The 17,562-nt window shown below is 60.4% G+C and overlaps 3 protein-coding genes across 3 annotated transcripts in view; all 3 read right to left on the bottom strand.

The window, feature by feature from the left end:
* On the bottom strand, positions 1-6,082 carry LOC135309790 (uncharacterized). The gene is made up of 2 exons (XM_064436173.1): positions 5,649-6,082; positions 1-28 (listed from the first exon to the last, which is right to left on the bottom strand). The coding sequence occupies exons 1-2, from the start codon at positions 6,080-6,082 to the stop codon at positions 1-3; spliced, it is 462 nt and encodes a 153-aa protein (XP_064292243.1).
* LOC128672660 (uncharacterized) lies at positions 6,082-8,097 on the bottom strand. The gene has a single exon (XM_053749954.1). It carries the CDS (start codon positions 8,095-8,097, stop codon positions 6,082-6,084), a length of 2,016 nt encoding a protein of 671 aa, XP_053605929.1.
* A 7,596-nt stretch (positions 8,098-15,693) lies between these two features.
* The window catches only part of LOC128672661 (uncharacterized), a 2,031-nt gene continuing 162 nt past the window's right edge, over positions 15,694-17,562 (bottom strand). Inside the window, exon 1 of the mRNA XM_053749955.1 lies at positions 15,694-17,562. This exon is cut by the window's right edge and continues 162 nt beyond it. Coding sequence (XP_053605930.1) covers positions 15,694-17,562 — 1,869 coding nt within the window.

A 17,562-nucleotide genomic window follows, 5' to 3' on the forward strand; every position in this document is an offset into this window, starting at 1 on the left:
TCATTTCTCCCAAAAACCTCCTCCCCTCCTAACATAACACAGATAGATGCACGCAACTTTGTATCAAATAGCAAAGAAAAACGTGCATCTAAACTTAGTGATTTATGTAAAATTGTGCCCAAATCAAGCTACTATACCTAATATTTCAAAAAAAAAAAAAAAACCTAACCTAACCTAACCTAACCTAACCTAACCTAACCTAACCTAACCTAACCTAACCTAACCTAACCTTTTTTTTTTTTTTTTTTTTTTTTTTTTTTTTTTTTTTTTTTTTTTTTTTTTTTTTTTTTTTTTTTTTTTTTTTGTTTTCGCAGGGGAATGCATTTACGCACTGAGTGTGGGACTCCTGGGCAAACGGCCCAGACTACCCACTAAACCCCTGCGGATGCCATCGGCCGCTTTACAAAGAGGCGCCTCGGATCTAACTAGCACAAGGCGCCTCAGCGACTGGCCGGTCTCTTTCACCAGAGACCGGACTCTCCACTCTCAGGGGCCCTCCGACATCTGGAGGACCCCTGCCGCCGGGTGGGACCTCTGTCCCACCGATTCAGGGGGGGCGCCCGCAGGCGCGCCCCCAACCACCAAGGCGAGCCGCACGCCATCCAGTCCGGAAGCAGACCGGAGGCAGCGGCTCTCCGTCTTATTCGGCCGCAGAGGATAGGGACAGCGGCGCACCGTAATACCGGCAGTCCTCCTCCTCTGCGGCCCCACCGACCACCATGTCTGCGCCATGGCCGCGCCTCATTCGGCCGCAGAGGATAGGGACAGCGGCGCACCGTGATACCGGCAGTCCTCCTCCTCTGCGGCCCCACCGACCACCATGTTTGCGCCATGGCCGCGCCTGGTCGCGGAGGATAGGGAGAGCGGCGCACCGTAATACCAACCCCTCCTCTTCCCCCGCGACCCCTACCACGGCTGTAAGAGTAGAGGGCTTAGCCCCCTTCTCTCACAGCCACTGAGCCAATTGGCTCTCCAACCTGGGTTACCCGACATGGGTAACCCACCACCAGTTGCCAGGACATTTGCCAACGGCTAACAAGACCCCTAAACGGGGAGTTATTAACCGTCGCCCAGGGTGCACCAGCCCAATAACTTGTCAGCCGCCGCTATCACCGAATCAAAGATCAAGTGACAGAAGCAAACCTTCAAATCATCGAGCCAACGTGGAGGTTTCCTGACAGTAGCACCCCAACCTAACCTAACCTAACCTAACCTAACCTAACCTAACCTTTTTTTTTTTTTTTTTTTTTTGTTTTCGCAGGGGAATGCATTTACGCACTGAGTGTGGGACTCCTGGGCCGCTATCCAGCCCAGACTACCCACTAAACCCCTGCGGGTGCCATCGGCCGCTTTACAGGGAGGCGCCTCGGATCTATCTAACACAAGACGCCTCAGCGACTGGCCGGTCTCTTTCGCCAGAGACCGGACTCACCATTCTCAGGGGCCCACCGACACCTGGTGGACCCCTGCCGTCGGGTGGGACTAGTCCCACCGATTTAGGGGGGCGCCTGCAGGCGCGCAAGGTAGCGCCTGCGTCGCACCCCCGTCCGCCTTCTGCGGATCGGCTCCGCGAGGGGGTGGTCCTCGCGGTTCCTTTCCTCGGCCTCCCTCTGTGACATAACAGTCTCACAGAAGGAGGCCACTGCCGCCCAGGCTCCGTCACTCCCGAGCATCGCATTGACGACACTCGGGAGCGACAGATCCACTCCACCGAGCACTGCCACCAGATCGTGGCGCTGCCGACTCCACCTGGGACACTGCTCTAGAACATGTTGAGCAGTGTCCCGAGCCTCGCCACAATCGTGGCAGACCGGCTCGGTCTCCCGCTGGGCCACGCGGTGCAAGTACTCACCGAAGCAGCCATGCCCGGTGAGCACCTGCGTCATGCGGAAGGTGAGAGGCTTGCGCCGCCTCAACATCCATCTCTCCAGGACCTGGCGCAGGGCCTCCACTGTGCGTACACCGTACGTTGCCCGCGCCAGGTCTGCCTCCCACCTCCGCATGAGTTCCGCTTGCCCTCGCAAGCGGACCCGCCGGACCATCTCAGGCGAGGGGTGCTCGCCGATTTCCCTCCTGTTCGCCACAAAGTGGTAAACCTCGGCGAGCACCTCCGCCACCAACTCCCACGGCGGGTCGCCCGCGAGGGCTGTGGCCGCAGAGAACGCCACTGTACGGTACCCCCGTATCGCCCTTACCGCGATCACCTTCTGCGCCTGCCGGAGAAGGCGCTTATTCTCCGCGGCAAGGGCGTCCACCCAAACGGGGGCGCCGTACATCGCCATACTCCGGCACACGCCGGAGTACAGCTTCCGTACAGCGTCGCTGGGCCCACCCAGATTGGGCAGGAGTCGGCCCAGCGACGCAGCCGTCCTGATGATCCTTTGCCCCAGCTCTCGGAAGTGGGGGACAAAGGACCATCTCCCGTCGAGGATGAGGCCCAGGTATTTCATCTGGGCACTCACCCTCAACTCCTCATGACCCACCTGGAGGCGCGCCCCTGGGGGAGGTCCTCGCGTCCGGGCCCCGCGGAAGAGGAGGACTTCGGTCTTATCCAGTCGGACCCGAAGCCCCAACCTCTCTATGCGGCCGACCAAAAGGGCGAGGCCCGTTTCGGCCAGCCGCGCCGCCTCAAACCTTTTTTTTTTTTTTTTTTTTTTTTTGTTTTCGCAGGGGAATGCATTTACGCACTGAGTGTGGGACTCCTGGGCCGCTATCCAGCCCAGACTACCCACTAAACCCCTGCGGGTGCCATCGGCCGCTTTACAGGGAGGCGCCTCGGATCTATCTAACACAAGACGCCTCAGCGACTGGCCGGTCTCTTTCGCCAGAGACCGGACTCACCATTCTCAGGGGCCCACCGACACCTGGTGGACCCCTGCCGTCGGGTGGGACTAGTCCCACCGATTTAGGGGGGCGCCTGCAGGCGCGCAAGGTAGCGCCTGCGTCGCACCCCCGTCCGCCTTCTGCGGATCGGCTCCGCGAGGGGGTGGTCCTCGCGGTTCCTTTCCTCGGCCTCCCTCTGTGACATAACAGTCTCACAGAAGGAGGCCACTGCCGCCCAGGCTCCGTCACTCCCGAGCATCGCATTGACGACACTCGGGAGCGACAGATCCACTCCACCGAGCACTGCCACCAGATCGTGGCGCTGCCGACTCCACCTGGGACACTGCTCTAGAACATGTTGAGCAGTGTCCCGAGCCTCGCCACAATCGTGGCAGACCGGCTCGGTCTCCCGCTGGGCCACGCGGTGCAAGTACTCACCGAAGCAGCCATGCCCGGTGAGCACCTGCGTCATGCGGAAGGTGAGAGGCTTGCGCCGCCTCAACATCCATCTCTCCAGGACCTGGCGCAGGGCCTCCACTGTGCGTACACCGTACGTTGCCCGCGCCAGGTCTGCCTCCCACCTCCGCATGAGTTCCGCTTGCCCTCGCAAGCGGACCCGCCGGACCATCTCAGGCGAGGGGTGCTCGCCGATTTCCCTCCTGTTCGCCACAAAGTGGTAAACCTCGGCGAGCACCTCCGCCACCAACTCCCACGGCGGGTCGCCCGCGAGGGCTGTGGCCGCAGAGAACGCCACTGTACGGTACCCCCGTATCGCCCTTACCGCGATCACCTTCTGCGCCTGCCGGAGAAGGCGCTTATTCTCCGCGGCAAGGGCGTCCACCCAAACGGGGGCGCCGTACATCGCCATACTCCGGCACACGCCGGAGTACAGCTTCCGTACAGCGTCGCTGGGCCCACCCAGATTGGGCAGGAGTCGGCCCAGCGACGCAGCCGTCCTGATGATCCTTTGCCCCAGCTCTCGGAAGTGGGGGACAAAGGACCATCTCCCGTCGAGGATGAGGCCCAGGTATTTCATCTGGGCACTCACCCTCAACTCCTCATGACCCACCTGGAGGCGCGCCCCTGGGGGAGGTCCTCGCGTCCGGGCCCCGCGGAAGAGGAGGACTTCGGTCTTATCCAGTCGGACCCGAAGCCCCAACCTCTCTATGCGGCCGACCAAAAGGGCGAGGCCCGTTTCGGCCAGCCGCGCCGCCTCACCGAAATTCGCACCCCGGGACGTGAAGAGAGTGTCATCCGCATAGCAGATGACACCCGTCCCGGGGGGAAGCCGGCACCGCAGGACCCAATCGTATGCGATGTCCCACAGGATAGGGCCGAGAATCGACCCCTGCGGGACACCGCACCCGACGCCCCGCCGGACCATTTGACCTCCCCTGTCCTCGTACAGGACGACCCGCTCCTCCAGGTACGCCCCCAACAGCCCCCGCAGGTACGAGGGCACTCCGAAGTACCGGAGCGCCTCCCGTATTACACAGTGCGGGATACTGTTGAAGGCGTTGGCGATGTCTAACGACGTCGCCAGGGTCACCTCGCCTTCTCTGTCCGCCTCCTCCGTCACCGACCGCAGACGCCTGAGGGCGTCGATGGTGGACCTCTTGGCCCGGAATCCGTACTGCACGTCAGAGAGACGCGGTCCCGGGCCTTCCTCCACATGCCGAACGAGGCGAGAGGCCACAACACTCTCTAGGGCCTTCCCAGCCTCGCTCAGCAGGACCAGAGGTCGCACCGCCGAAGCCGAGTCCAAGGGCCGGCTCCCCTTCGGAATAAGGCAGAGCCGGCCCTCCTTCCATAATTTCGGGAACTGCCCCTCTCGCAGACAGCGGTTGAGCAGCCCCCGAAACTCCTCCCCGAGGTGCACGAGAATCAGCGCAAGCACTTTCCCGTGCACCCCGTCTGGACCCGGTGCCCTCTTCCTTGTCTGGAGGCGGTCGAGGACCACCTCCATTTCGACGTCGGTGACGGGAGGCGGATCTGCCTCCACCTCTTCTCCCTCCGCGTCAGGCGGCTGTCGGGCCATCCTCGGAGGAGAAAACCCTCGCGGATTGCCGGGGAATAGATCCCCGACAATCTCCCCCAGCAGAGCTGGCTGAAGGGTCTCCGTTAGCGGGGTCGCCTGTGGGCGCAATTTGTCTCGCGCCCACTTATACGGCCGGCCCCATGGGTCTCTTTCGATACCCTCCACCAGCTCCTCGAAGGCTTCCTCCTTGGCCCGACCGATGGCCAGCTGCAGCTCCTTACGGTTTTCCACATACACCGCATACAGCTGACCATCCCTCTCCTCGTCCCGGGGACTGCGCCGCCTGCTTCGACTATAGGCCCTTCGGGCCGCGTTGCAGGCGACGCGAAGGGCGGCAATCTCCGCCGACCACCAATAGACCGCCCGCCTAGGGGGGGCTCGACCTACGCTTGGCATGGCCGCCCGGCACACCGCTGTGAAAGCGTCGCCGAGACGGTCAGCCGCGTCGTCCACCCCCATTCCGTCTAGAGGCGGGAGGCTCCAGCGGCCGACGATGGCCGCCTCTTCCGCCAGCTCCCGGTCAAGCCGCGTAAGGGCCCAGCGCGGGAACCGGCTGCGCACCCGGGACGATGATGCCGCCTGACATTGGGGGGCGGCCGACACCTCGAACCGAATATACAAGTGGTCCGAGAGTGTCTCCACCCCCCCTTCCACCCTCCAGTCCGACACGGAGCGCGCGGCGGAGGGGGTGGCGAACGTCAGGTCCACCACCGATCCGCCCGTCCGTCGCACGCACGTGTGGGCTGTCCCCCTGTTTAGGAGAGACAGCCCCGCGGCCAGCGCCCACTCTTCCACCTTTCGCCCCTTGGGCTCCGTGGCCGGGTTCCCCCACGCCGTTGATTTGGCGTTGAAGTCACCGGCCACGAAGACCTTTAGGGGCGCTAACCGCCTTATTTCCGGCCCCAGAGCATCCAAGAACCGCTCCAGGGCCGGCAAATCCCGGTTCGGGGAGAAGTAAACACCAATTATGGCGTACTCTCCCCGAACCGCCACCACAAAGCCGTTCCCTCTCTTCTTAATCGCGAGGGGAGGGGCGGCACCAGGCCTAGCCACGATGGCCACGAGGCCATCCAGATCCCCCGCCCAGTGGGGCAGGGAGGGAACCGCGTACGGCTCCGCGACCACCGCGACATCCAAATCCCACTCCGCCATGGATTGCAGGAGGAGATCCTGCGCCCTAGCGGAGTGGTTGAGGTTGGCCTGGAGGAAGGTGACCCCCATCACTCCTCCATTTGGCCGACTGGCGCCTCCCCTTGCCTTCCCTCGCGCGGAGGAGGGGACGGTCCTTTCCCTCGGATCGGGGGTGGGTTGCAGGCCCTACCCCCCATCACGTGGCCCGCCGGCTTGCCGGCGTCGCGGCATACCGCGCAGCGGGGCTCCGCTGTGCAGGAGGCGGACAGATGCCCTGTCTCCCCGCACCTATAGCAGAGCCGGCTGCGGTCCGTCTGCGAGGGGCACAGCGATGCAGTGTGCCCCTTCCCCATGCACTTGTAGCAGTGCATGGGGCGCGCCTCCAGGTGCCGGAGCTGCACCCGGCTCCAGCCTACCGTGAGGCTGCCCGCCTCGATCAGCTTTTTGGCCGTCGTGACCGGGCAGCGCATCAGGGCAGAGCCAGAGCCCCGCCAGTCTGAGCGGATTTCACCCACCCAGACCTGGTCCTCCGTGCAGCTCCCGGCTTGCGCGACCGCAGCCTTTATCCGCTGCGCCGTTGCCGCATCATTCAGGCCCGTCACGCGGAAGTCCGCGGTTTTGACGGGCCTGGAAACGTCCGCGACGCCGGAAAGGGCCGCCTTCAAGGCCGATGCAAGCGCATCTGCCTTGTCTGAGTTGGAGGGGCCAGAGACCTCGATTAGCCTCGCTCCGGTCGCACTCGGGCGAATCCGAAGCGAGCCGATTCCTAGCCCCTCCAGGCTCACCGCCTGCTCGGCCTTGAGGAGGGCGGAGCTGTATGTGGCCCCTTTTTGCGCTGCCTCTGGCTGTAACTTGAGAATTACAGCCGAGGAGCTAGGGGCCGACAGCTTGGCCGCCCTCGCTGGCGCCGCCCTGGGGGGTGCCTTGGGCGCCGTTGCAGTGGCCTTTGTTGGGGCCGCCGCCGGTCGCTCCGCAGGTTTGGGCTGGGACTTCTTTCCCACGCCCTTCCCCTTCCCCCTCCTCCCCCGGACTTCGACCCAGGGGAGCTCCGGGCATTCGTCGACCACAGCTGTTGAGGTCGACGGCCCGAAGGGCCCCCACTCTGTCGCTCCCCCAGCACCTACCCCCTTACAACCCCGCCTCTCAGAGGCCGGGCGTGCAGGGGCCCGAACCTCCAACTCCACCACCGGCTGCTCAAGCCGCGGCGCCGGACCCAGACCGGAGGCCTGATCAATGGCCGTCCTTGCAGCCCTCGCCACCTCGGAGTTGTCACCCGCCAGAGGTTGACGAGTGGCACTCCGAGGACACCCAGCCAGTCCTAACGCTGCCAGACGGCCATCAATCAATCTGGCCATCCTCTGCTCCAGCTCATCCTCCACTGGAGCAGCCTGCCGCTGCACCGTCCGCGCAGCCTGAGCAGCCTCACGGCGAGCCTCCTCGAACCCCCGGCGGAGCGCAGCGACCTCAGCCTTCATAATGGCCACCTCCCTTTGGAGGCGACCATTATCGGCCTTAAGGCGTCGAACTTCGTCCGACTCGCTGCGCGCCACCAGGGTGTCCACGATATCCCTGATATCCGAGGAGGCCCGCATAATTTTGGAGTTAAAGCCCCCCTTGAGGGCGGCAGTCTTTCCGACGAGGCTGGTTATTATACCCAGCCTCTCCACCGCAGTGGCCATGAGTCCATCAGCACCCATGGCCCCAAAGTCGCGCGCATCAATGGGGGCCACCACCACATCATCGTCCCCACCACTCGGGGGTCCTCCCCTCCGGAAGGCCCGAGCCCCTAGAGAGGCCGAGAAGGAAGCCTCGGCATCCTCCTCTTGACTCCTCCTCGCTTCAGCCCGGGCCCTCGTCAGGTGCGAGGCACCCCGGGCCTTGCCCCTCTTCGCCACTGACTGTGCCCGTGGCACACCGACCTCAGTGTCGGTGCCGGAACCAGTCGCCACCTCAGAATAGAGGCGCTTGTTGCCCAGCACCGACTCCGACAGCGAGGTGATGGAGCCCGCACTTCCCATCAGGCTCCCCATCCTCTTTTGGCCCACAGCGAGGCCACTCCCGTCCGTTTCCTCCCCAGCGGAATGTTCAGACCCTGAACATTCCATTTCCCCCCTTCCCTTTGTTTGGCCCTGAGAAGGGCCTTTTGGGTGGCCCTGAGAAGGGCCTTTTGGGTGGCCCTGAGAAGGGCCTTTTGGGTGGCCCTGAGAAGGGCCTTTTGGGTGGCCCTGAGAAGGGCCTTTTGGGTGGCCCTGAGAAGGGCCTTTTTTCAGGAAACGCCCGCGGGCGTCCCTCAAGGTTTGGTCATTAGATGACATTCTTCACAATTGCAAATTGCTCCTTCTGCACAGTGCACTTTAGCCGTCGGCCTAACCACTCCGTTACGGTGGTTAGGACGCGACGTTGCCCGGGGAACGCGACGTGGACGCAAGCACTGTGGGGTGGTTCCCCGCCGCCTCAAACCTAACCTAACCTAACCTAACCTAACCTAACCTAACCTAACCTAACCTAACCTAACCTAACCTAACCTAACCTAACCAACCTAACCTAACCTAACCAACCCAACCAACCAACCAACCAACCAACCAACCAACCAACCAACCAACCAACCAACCAACCAACCAACCAACCAACCAACCAACCAACCAACCAACCAACCAACCAACCAACCAACCAACCAACCAACCAACCAACCAACCAACCAACCAACCAACCAACCAACCAACCAACCAACCAACCAACCAACCAACCAACCAACCAACCAACCAACCAACCAACCAACCAACCAACTAACCTAACCTAACCTAACCTAACCTAACCTAACCTAACCTAACCTAACCTAACCTAACCTAACCTAACCTTTTTTTTTTTTTTTTTTTTTTTTTTTTTTTTTTTTTTTTTTTTTTTTTTTTTTTTTTTTTTTTTTTTTTTTTTTTTTTTTTTTTTTTTTTTTTCGCAGGGGGGAATGCATTTAGGCACCGGCCCCCGGGGACACTGTTCCCGGGGAGTGTGGGACTCCCAGGCCTAGCCCGGACTACCCACTAAACCCCCCTGCGGCGTGTCCGCACCGGCCGTTATTGGGGGCGCCATGGGATCGCGAACATTCTACCACGACGCCCCCCGGCGTTGCCTCACGGCACTATCCTAGCAGACGACGGGCATATTGTGCCCGCCGCCTGCCTCTTCGTCCTCGCCGATGGGGAGGGGCATGCGCTCGTGCCTCGCGCTCCCTTTCAGCAGCCTCCTTCTGCGACATTACCGTTTCGCAGAAGGAGTATACTGCATCCCAGCGTCCCTCGCCGCTCAACATCTTGCTGATGACGTTGTGCAGCGAGAGATCCAGGCCTCCTCCTCCTAGGGCCACTGCTAGGGCCACCCTCTCCTCGGTCCATTTCCCGCAGTCTGCCAGAGTGTGTTGGGCCGTGTCATCCGGCTCCCCACACTCATGACAGACCGGGGTTTCCTCCTTTCCTATTCTGTGCAGGTAATGACCGAAGCACCCGTGTCCGGTCATCACCTGCGTCATCCTGTACGTCAGTTGGCCGTACGTTCTTTCCATCCATTCCTCGAGCGATGGGAGGAGCGCCCCGATGGTTCGAACACCATACGGGGAGTTTTCCAGCTCTACTCGCCATCGCTCTTTCAACCTGTCTACGGCCAACTGACGGACAGTCCTTAATTCTCTTGGGGCGGGCCTTTCCCCCACAGCTCGCCTCCTTGCCCGCTCCCAATATACTTCCGCCTGAACCTTAGCGTCCATATCCCACGGTGGGGTGCCAGCCAGTGCACACGCCGCCGCCCATGCCACCGTTACGTAGGCCCGAGCTATGCGATTGGCCACCACTCTCTGTGGCCTCCGCAGCTGGGCCACGTTGGCTTTGGAGAGCCTATCTGCCCAGATTGGTGCCCCGTACAATGCCATGCTTCGGGTTACACCCGCATATAGCTTGCGGCACGGGGCACTGGGCCCTCCAACATTGGGCAGCAGCCGGCCCATGGCCGACGCAGCACCGACTATCCGGGGAGCCAGTCGTTTGAAGTGCTCCCGGAAGTTCCAGCGTGAGTCCAGGATGATACCCAGGTACTTGATATGCGGTTTCACCTGGACTCGTTCCCCACCGATGGATATGGACGCGCCCTCAGGCGGCTTCCATCCCCTGCTTCCGAAGGCGATGACCTCACACTTGTTGAGGGCCACCCTGAGCCCCAGCAGCCTGACGCGGGTGACCATCAGGTCTGCTGCGACTGCGGCTGCCCTGAGGGTGCTCTCCAGCTTAACCTAACCTAACCTAACCTAACCTAACCTAACCTAACCTAACCTAACCTAACCTAACCTAACCTAACCTAACCTAACCTAACCTAACCTAACCTAACCTAACCTAACCTAACCTAACCTAACCTAACCTAACCTAACCTAACCTAACCTAACCTAACCTAACCTAACCTAACCTAACCTAACCTAACCTAACCTAACCTAACCTAACCTAACCTAACCTAACCTAACCTAACCTAACCTAACCTAACCTAACCTAACCTAACCTAACCTAACCTAACCTAACCTAACCTAACCTAACCTAACCTAACCTAACCTAACCTAACCTAACCTAACCTAACCTAACCTAACCTAACCTAACCTAACCTAACCTAACCTAACCTAACCTAACCTAACCTAACCTAACCTAACCTAACCTAACCTAACCTAACCTAACCTAACCTAACCTAACCTAACCTAACCTAACCTAACCTAACCTAACCTAACCTAACCTAACCTAACCTAACCTAACCTAACCTAACCTAACCTAACCTAACCTAACCTAACCTAACCTAACCTAACCTAACCTAACCTAACCTAACCTAACCTAACCTAACCTAACCTAACCTAACCTAACCTAACCTAACCTAACCTAACCTAACCTAACCTAACCTAACCTAACCTAACCTAACCTAACCTAACCTAACCTAACCTAACCTAACCTAACCTAACCTAACCTAACCTAACCTAACCTAACCTAACCTAACCTAACCTAACCTAACCTAACCTAACCTAACCTAACCTAACCTAACCTAACCTAACCTAACCTAACCTAACCTAACCTAACCTAACCTAACCTAACCTAACCTAACCTAACCTAACCTAACCTTTTTTTTTTTTTTTTTTTTTTTGTTTTCGCAGGGGAATGCATTTACGCACTGAGTGTGGGACTCCTGGGCAGCTAATCGGCCCAGACTACCCACTAAACCCCTGCGGATGCCATCGGCCGCTTTACAAAGAGGCGCCTCGGATCTAACTAGCACAAGGCGCCTCAGCGACTGGCCGGTCTCTTTCACCAGAGACCGGACTCTCCACTCTCAGGGGCCCTCCGACATCTGGAGGACCCCTGCCGCCGGGTGGGACCTCTGTCCCACCGATTCAGGGGGGGCGCCCGCAGGCGCGCCCCCAACCACCAAGGCGAGCCGCACGCCATCCAGTCCGGAAGCAGACCGGAGGCAGCGGCTCTCCGTCTTATTCGGCCGCAGAGGATAGGGACAGCGGCGCACCGTAATACCGGCAGTCCTCCTCCTCTGCGGCCCCACCGACCACCATGCCTGCGCCATGGCCGCGCCTCATTCGGCCGCAGAGGATAGGGACAGCGGCGCACCGTAATACCGGCAGTCCTCCTCCTCTGCGGCCCCACCGACCACCATGTTTGCGCCATGGCCGCGCCTGGTCGCGGAGGATAGGGAGAGCGGCGCACCGTAATACCAACCCCTCCTCTTCCCCCGCGACCCCTACCACGGCTGTAAGAGTAGAGGGCTTAGCCCCCTTCTCTCACAGCCACTGAGCCAATTGGCTCTCCAACCTGGGTTACCCGACATGGGTAACCCACCACCAGTTGCCAGGACATTTGCCAACGGCTAACAAGACCCCTAAACGGGGAGTTATTAACCGTCGCCCAGGGTGCACCAGCCCAATAACTTGTCAGCCGCCGCTATCACCGAATCAAAGATCAAGTGACAGAAGCAAACCTTCAAATCATCGAGCCAACGTGGAGGTTTCCTGACAAGTAGCACCCCAACCTAACCTAACCTAACCTAACCTAACCTAACCTAACCTAACCTAACCTAACCTAACCTAACCTAACCTAACCTAACCTAACCTAACCTAACCTAACCTAACCTAACCTAACCTAACCTAACCTAACCTAACCTAACCTAACCTAACCTAACCTAACCTAACCTAACCTAACCTAACCTAACCTAACCTAACCTAACCTAACCTAACCTAACCTAACCTAACCTAACCTAACCTAACCTAACCTAACCTAACCTAACCTTTTTTTTTTTTTTTTTTTTTTTTTTTGTTCTCGCAGGAGGAAACCCATTTACGGGCGACCCAGGGGAAGAACATCTCCCCCGGAGTGTGGGGCTCCCAGGCCGCTGTCGGCCCAGACTACCCACTAAAACCTCCTGCGGCGTTTTCCAACCGACCGTTGATGGGGGCGCCATGGGATCGCGGACATTTCACCACGACGCCCCCCGGTTCTGCCTCGCCAGGCGTCCTCACCGCAGCAGACGACGGGCGAATCGTGCCCGGCGCCTGCCACGTCTGCCTCTCCTGTTCAGAGGGGCGTTGGCTTGCGCCTCACGCACCCTCTCAGCGGCCTCCTTCTGCGACATGACAGCCTCGCAGAAGGAAGCCACCGCATCCCAGCACCTTTCGCTGCACAGCATCTTTTCTACGACGCTGTGCAGCGCAAGGTCGTCTCCTCCCATCTCAACCACGAGGACCACTCTCTCCTCTGCCCACCTTTCGCAGTCTGCCAGAGTGTGTTGTGCCGTATCATCCGGCTCCCCACACTCATGGCAGACCGCGCTCTCCTCCCTTCCAATCCTGTGCAGGTAATGACCGAAGCACCCGTGTCCGGTCATTACCTGCGTCAACCTATAGGTCAGCTGGCCGTGGCCTCTTCCAACCCAATCTGCGAGCGATGGCAGGAGCGCCCCAATGGTTCTTACACCATATGGGGAGTTTTCAAGCTCAACTTTCCATCGCTCGCGCAGTCTATCCACGGCCAGCTGCCTGACCGCCCTCATTTCCCTGGGAGCGAGCCTGATTCCAAGTGACCTGCACCTGGCCCGCTCCCGGTACACCTCTGTTTGTACCTGGGCCTCCAGTTCCCATGGCGGGGTTCCGGCAAGAGCGCAAGCCGCTGCCCAAGCCACCGTCACATAGGCCCGGGCGATGCGATTGGCCACCACTTTTTGTGGCCTACGCAGCCGGGCCTTATTGGCTGTGGAGAGCCTGTCCGACCAGATCGGTGCCCCGTACAGCGCCATGCTGCGGGTAACACCCGCATACAGCTGGCGGCACGAGGCGCCAGGCCCTCCGACGTTGGGCAGCAGACGGCTCATTGCCGACGCTGCACCTATTACTCGGGGAGCCAATTGACGAAAGTGCTCCCCGAAGTCCCAGCGTGAGTCCAGGATGATGCCCAGGTACTTTAAGTACGGCTTCACCTGGACTCTCTCCCCGCCAATGGGAACGCATTCGTTTGAGGGCGGTCTCCAACTGCGCTTCCTCCCGAAGGCGATGACCTCACATTTGCTAAGGGCCACCCTTAGTCCCAGCATCCTGATGCGTGTGAGCATCAGGTCTGCCGCGACCGCCGCGGCCCTAAGGGTGCTCTCCAACTGCTCCCCCCGGACAGCCACCATTGTGTCATCCGCATAGCAGATGACTATTGTCCGGGGGGGTAGGGCCGCGCGGATGGCCCAGTCGAAGCCGACGTTCCACAGCAGGGGGCCTAAAACCGAACCCTGGGGAACGCCACAGGTCATCGCCCTCGACTTCCTTCCCTCTTTGTCCTCGTAGAGCACCACCCTTCCTGTTAGGTAGTGCCCTACGAGGTTCCTTAGATAGAGGGGCACTCCGTGATACCGGAGCGCCTCCTCTATCACTTCATAAGGGAGGGAGCCGAAGGCGTTCGCGATATCAAGCGATACGCCGACAGCCCCTCCCCCTCCTCCAATTGCTTCCTCCGAGAATGTCCTCAAGGCCCCGATGGCGTCAATGGTGGACCGCCCCTTTCTAAAGCCATATTGGCAGTCCGACACATTGGGCCCAGTGTTTTCCAGATGCTGGGCGATTCGGGCTGCAACAATGCGCTCCAGCAGCTTTCCCGTCTCGTCCAGCATCAGGAGGGGCCTCCACCCCGAAGGAGAGTCCTCAGGCCGGCCTTCTTTCCTGATAAGGACAAGCCGGCCTTCTTTCCACGGCTTTGGGAACCGCCCCGTCGACAAGCAGTCGTCGAACAGTTCTCTGAGGCGGCTCCCAATGTGCTTCGCCGCCACCGGGAGTATAGGACCAGGGACCCCGTCTGGGCCTGGGGCCTTTCTGCGGCCCTCCAGACGTTTTAGTCCCCAGTCAAATTCCTCATCAGTCACTGGTGGCACGCTCGCCGTGGTGGACTCCCGTTCAGGGGCCGACATCCTCGGAGGGACAAACTCCTCAGCAGAGGGGAACAGGCCTTCCACGATCCGCTTGAGGAGGCCCGGTTCTATGGAGGCCGTGGGGGGGGCGTATCGCAGTTTGTTGCGTACGGTCCTGTATGGCCTCCCCCATGGGTCCCTGTCGAGCGTGGCCAAGAACTCCTTGTAAGCGTCGTCCTTGGCCTTGGCTATCGCAGCCGACAGGGTCCTTTTGGCCTCCTGGAGAGCGAGGTGCAGCCGCGCCTCCTCTCCGTCAACGACATTACGCCGCCGTCTGCAACGCGTATACTCGCGTCTGGCTCGGTTACTGGCGGATCGGAGAGCAGCAATCTCTTCCGACCACCAGTGAACCGCCGTTTTTGCAGCCGGCGGCCCGGACCTCCTCATCGAAGCGTCGCAAATTCGCGTGAGCGACGCTCGAAGGCCTGTTGCCCTCTCGTCCACACCAAGGGAACGGCTTGGTGTGGGTCCAATCCATGCCTCAGTCATGGCCGCCTCCTCAGCCAGGTCCCTGTCGAGGCTAGCCAGACTCCATCTCGGGAACCCCCGGTCGCGCCCCCTCAAGCCCTGCACGGGCTGCTGGGGCCTGTTGGAGACCCCCATTCGGATGTACCTGTGGTCCGAAAGGGTCTCCACGTCCTCCAGGACACGCCAGTCCACGACACGCGCGGCAATGACGGGGCTCGCGAAGGATATGTCGACAATCGACGCCCCGTTCCGCCGCACGCATGTGTCGACGTTGCCCCGGTTTAGGACTTCAAGCCCCAAACCCACAGCCCAGTCGTACAGGGCCTCTCCCCTCGGATCGTCGACAGGAGAACCCCAAGCCGAGTGCTTGGCGTTGAGGTCTCCCATCAGTAGCACCGGTGCTGGCGCCGCTCTCCCAATCGCCTCACCAACCCTCTCGAGAAAGACCTCAAAGGCACGCAGCGGCCTGTTGGGGGAGAAGTATGCCGCAACTATGGCAAACTCTCCCCATTTTGCCGCCGCGTATCCCGGGCCACAATCAATTCTCGAGAGGGGTGGGCGATCTCCAGTTCGAGGAGAGGTGATCGCCACCAGCCCGTCTGTGTCTCCGATCCAAGTAGGAAGGGGGGGGACGCAATACGGTTCCACCACGACGGCAGCACCAATGGCCCACTCCGCCACGTGCTGGACTAGGAGGTCCTGTGCACGGGCGCAGTGGTTAATATTGGCCTGCAACACCTCTGCCTGTTGCGGAGACCCGCCTGGCATTAGTGCTCCATCGTGGTGCCCTCAGGGGTTCCCTTGTTTGGGGGGGCCAGTTTGCCCCGTGTGCGCGGGGGATTGCACGAGGGGCCGCCCATAACATGTTTGGCGACCAGCTTGTGCGCAAAACACACCGCGCACCAGGGTTCACTGGCCTCGCACGCGGACGAGACGTGCCCCGCTTTGCCACAGCGATGGCATAACCCAGACCTGTCCACCGGGGACGGGCAGAGGGCTCTAGTGTGGCCAATGCCCATGCACCGGAAACATCGCATGGGCAAGGCCTCCAGCCCCCTGACCTTGGCGGCCGTCCAACCAACAAGGAGACGCCCCTCGTCTATGAGGGCGTTGGCAGCCGCCACAGGGCAGGTGATGATCACCGACGCCGTCATGTCCGGCGCCATGCGAATGTTCCCCACCCTGACTTGTCCCGGCAGACATTTCCCCGCCCTCGCTGTGGCCTCAGTCAGGGCCTCCGGCGTTACACCCTCATCAAGGCCAGAGACCCTGATTTGTGCCGCTTTAAACGGCCTCGTCACCTCCGCCTCTCCACCAATGATCTCCCGGAGCTTCTCTGCGAGGCTGTCCGCTGCAGCCCCGCTGTTAGCTCCGGGTATTTCAATAATGCGGGCCCCCGTTGCCGTGCCGCGAACAGCCGACACATGGTCCACCCCTATCGACGATAGGTCGATGGTGGTGGCCCTCGTAATTACCGCACGGTAATCCAGCTTGGATTCCGGCTTGAGAGTCACCACCACCGCCGAAGTCTTGGGAGGGGTGAATTTTATCTTTTTTGGCGGCTGTACGCTCGCCTTGGGGGCCACCGCTTGGGTAGGCTCCGGCTGGGCAGAGGGGGAGGATTTCTTATTCCTCTTCTTTTTCCCCTTTCTGACCACCTCAGCCCACCCTTGTTCGCCTTCTTGAGGCGGAGGCAATTCAGCAGGTGGCTCGGTAGATACCTGGGCCTGTGCCGTCGCTTGTTTGGGCTGCTTCTTCGCTGGAACAGCTTTAGGTGCAGGCCCAGGTCGTGCTGGGGGCATCAGGGTAGCCCCCGCGGCTACGCTGGCATAATTTTTCCCAGTTTTTGGGGCCAGCGCTTCGACCTCCTTGGTCTTCTTGTCGGCCGCAAGAGGCGGCCGAACAATCGGCTCCGGGGCCAGGAAGCCTCTCTTCTCAGCCTCCTTAAGGCGGTCGCTGACCATTCCCCCCAGCCTGAGGAACACATCTCTCTCAAATGACTCCTTCCATTCGGATAGGAGTCCCTTGATGTCCTCAAGCGAGGGGGTTCCCGCCGCTGGTTGGGCCTCCTTCGGCGCCGACGACGTGCGCTCGGCAAAGGCCGTGCGCAGGGCCTTCGTCTCCTGCTGGAGGAGCGAAAGCTGTTCCCGCATTCTCCTGTTATCCGCTCTGAGTATGCGGACAGCCTCCGACTCCTCACACTGGGCCTCAATTTTGCCCGCTGCCACGATTATATCATGGCAGGCCTCATTCATGGCCCGCCATGCCGTCCCCTTCAGGTTGCCGGATTTTCCGGCCTCCGCCAAAACCTTCTGGGCAGCCGCCCTCACCACCTCGAGGTGCTCGTCCACGAGGCACCTCTTCCCGCTCTCCTGGCTGGCCTTCAAATACTTGCTGGTACCAGCCCTGTCCAGCTCGCGTTCAAATTCGGCATAATCCGCCGAAAGATCGCGGAGCCTCTCTCTTGCCTCGGCCGTCCCAGAATACGAGCCCCGACGAGCAGCCCGGCCCCTCGTGACAGAGGAAAGCTTGTTGGAGGCCCTTTCAGCCTCCTCAACACCCTCCGAAGCTTTCCTCTTTGGGGCTTGACCCCGCTGCTTCCCGCCTAACTTAACATCCGGGAGCCAGACTGACCC

Source organism: Plodia interpunctella, chromosome 9 (assembly GCF_027563975.2).
Source record: "Plodia interpunctella isolate USDA-ARS_2022_Savannah chromosome 9, ilPloInte3.2, whole genome shotgun sequence".
Taxonomy (NCBI): domain Eukaryota; kingdom Metazoa; phylum Arthropoda; class Insecta; order Lepidoptera; family Pyralidae; genus Plodia; species Plodia interpunctella.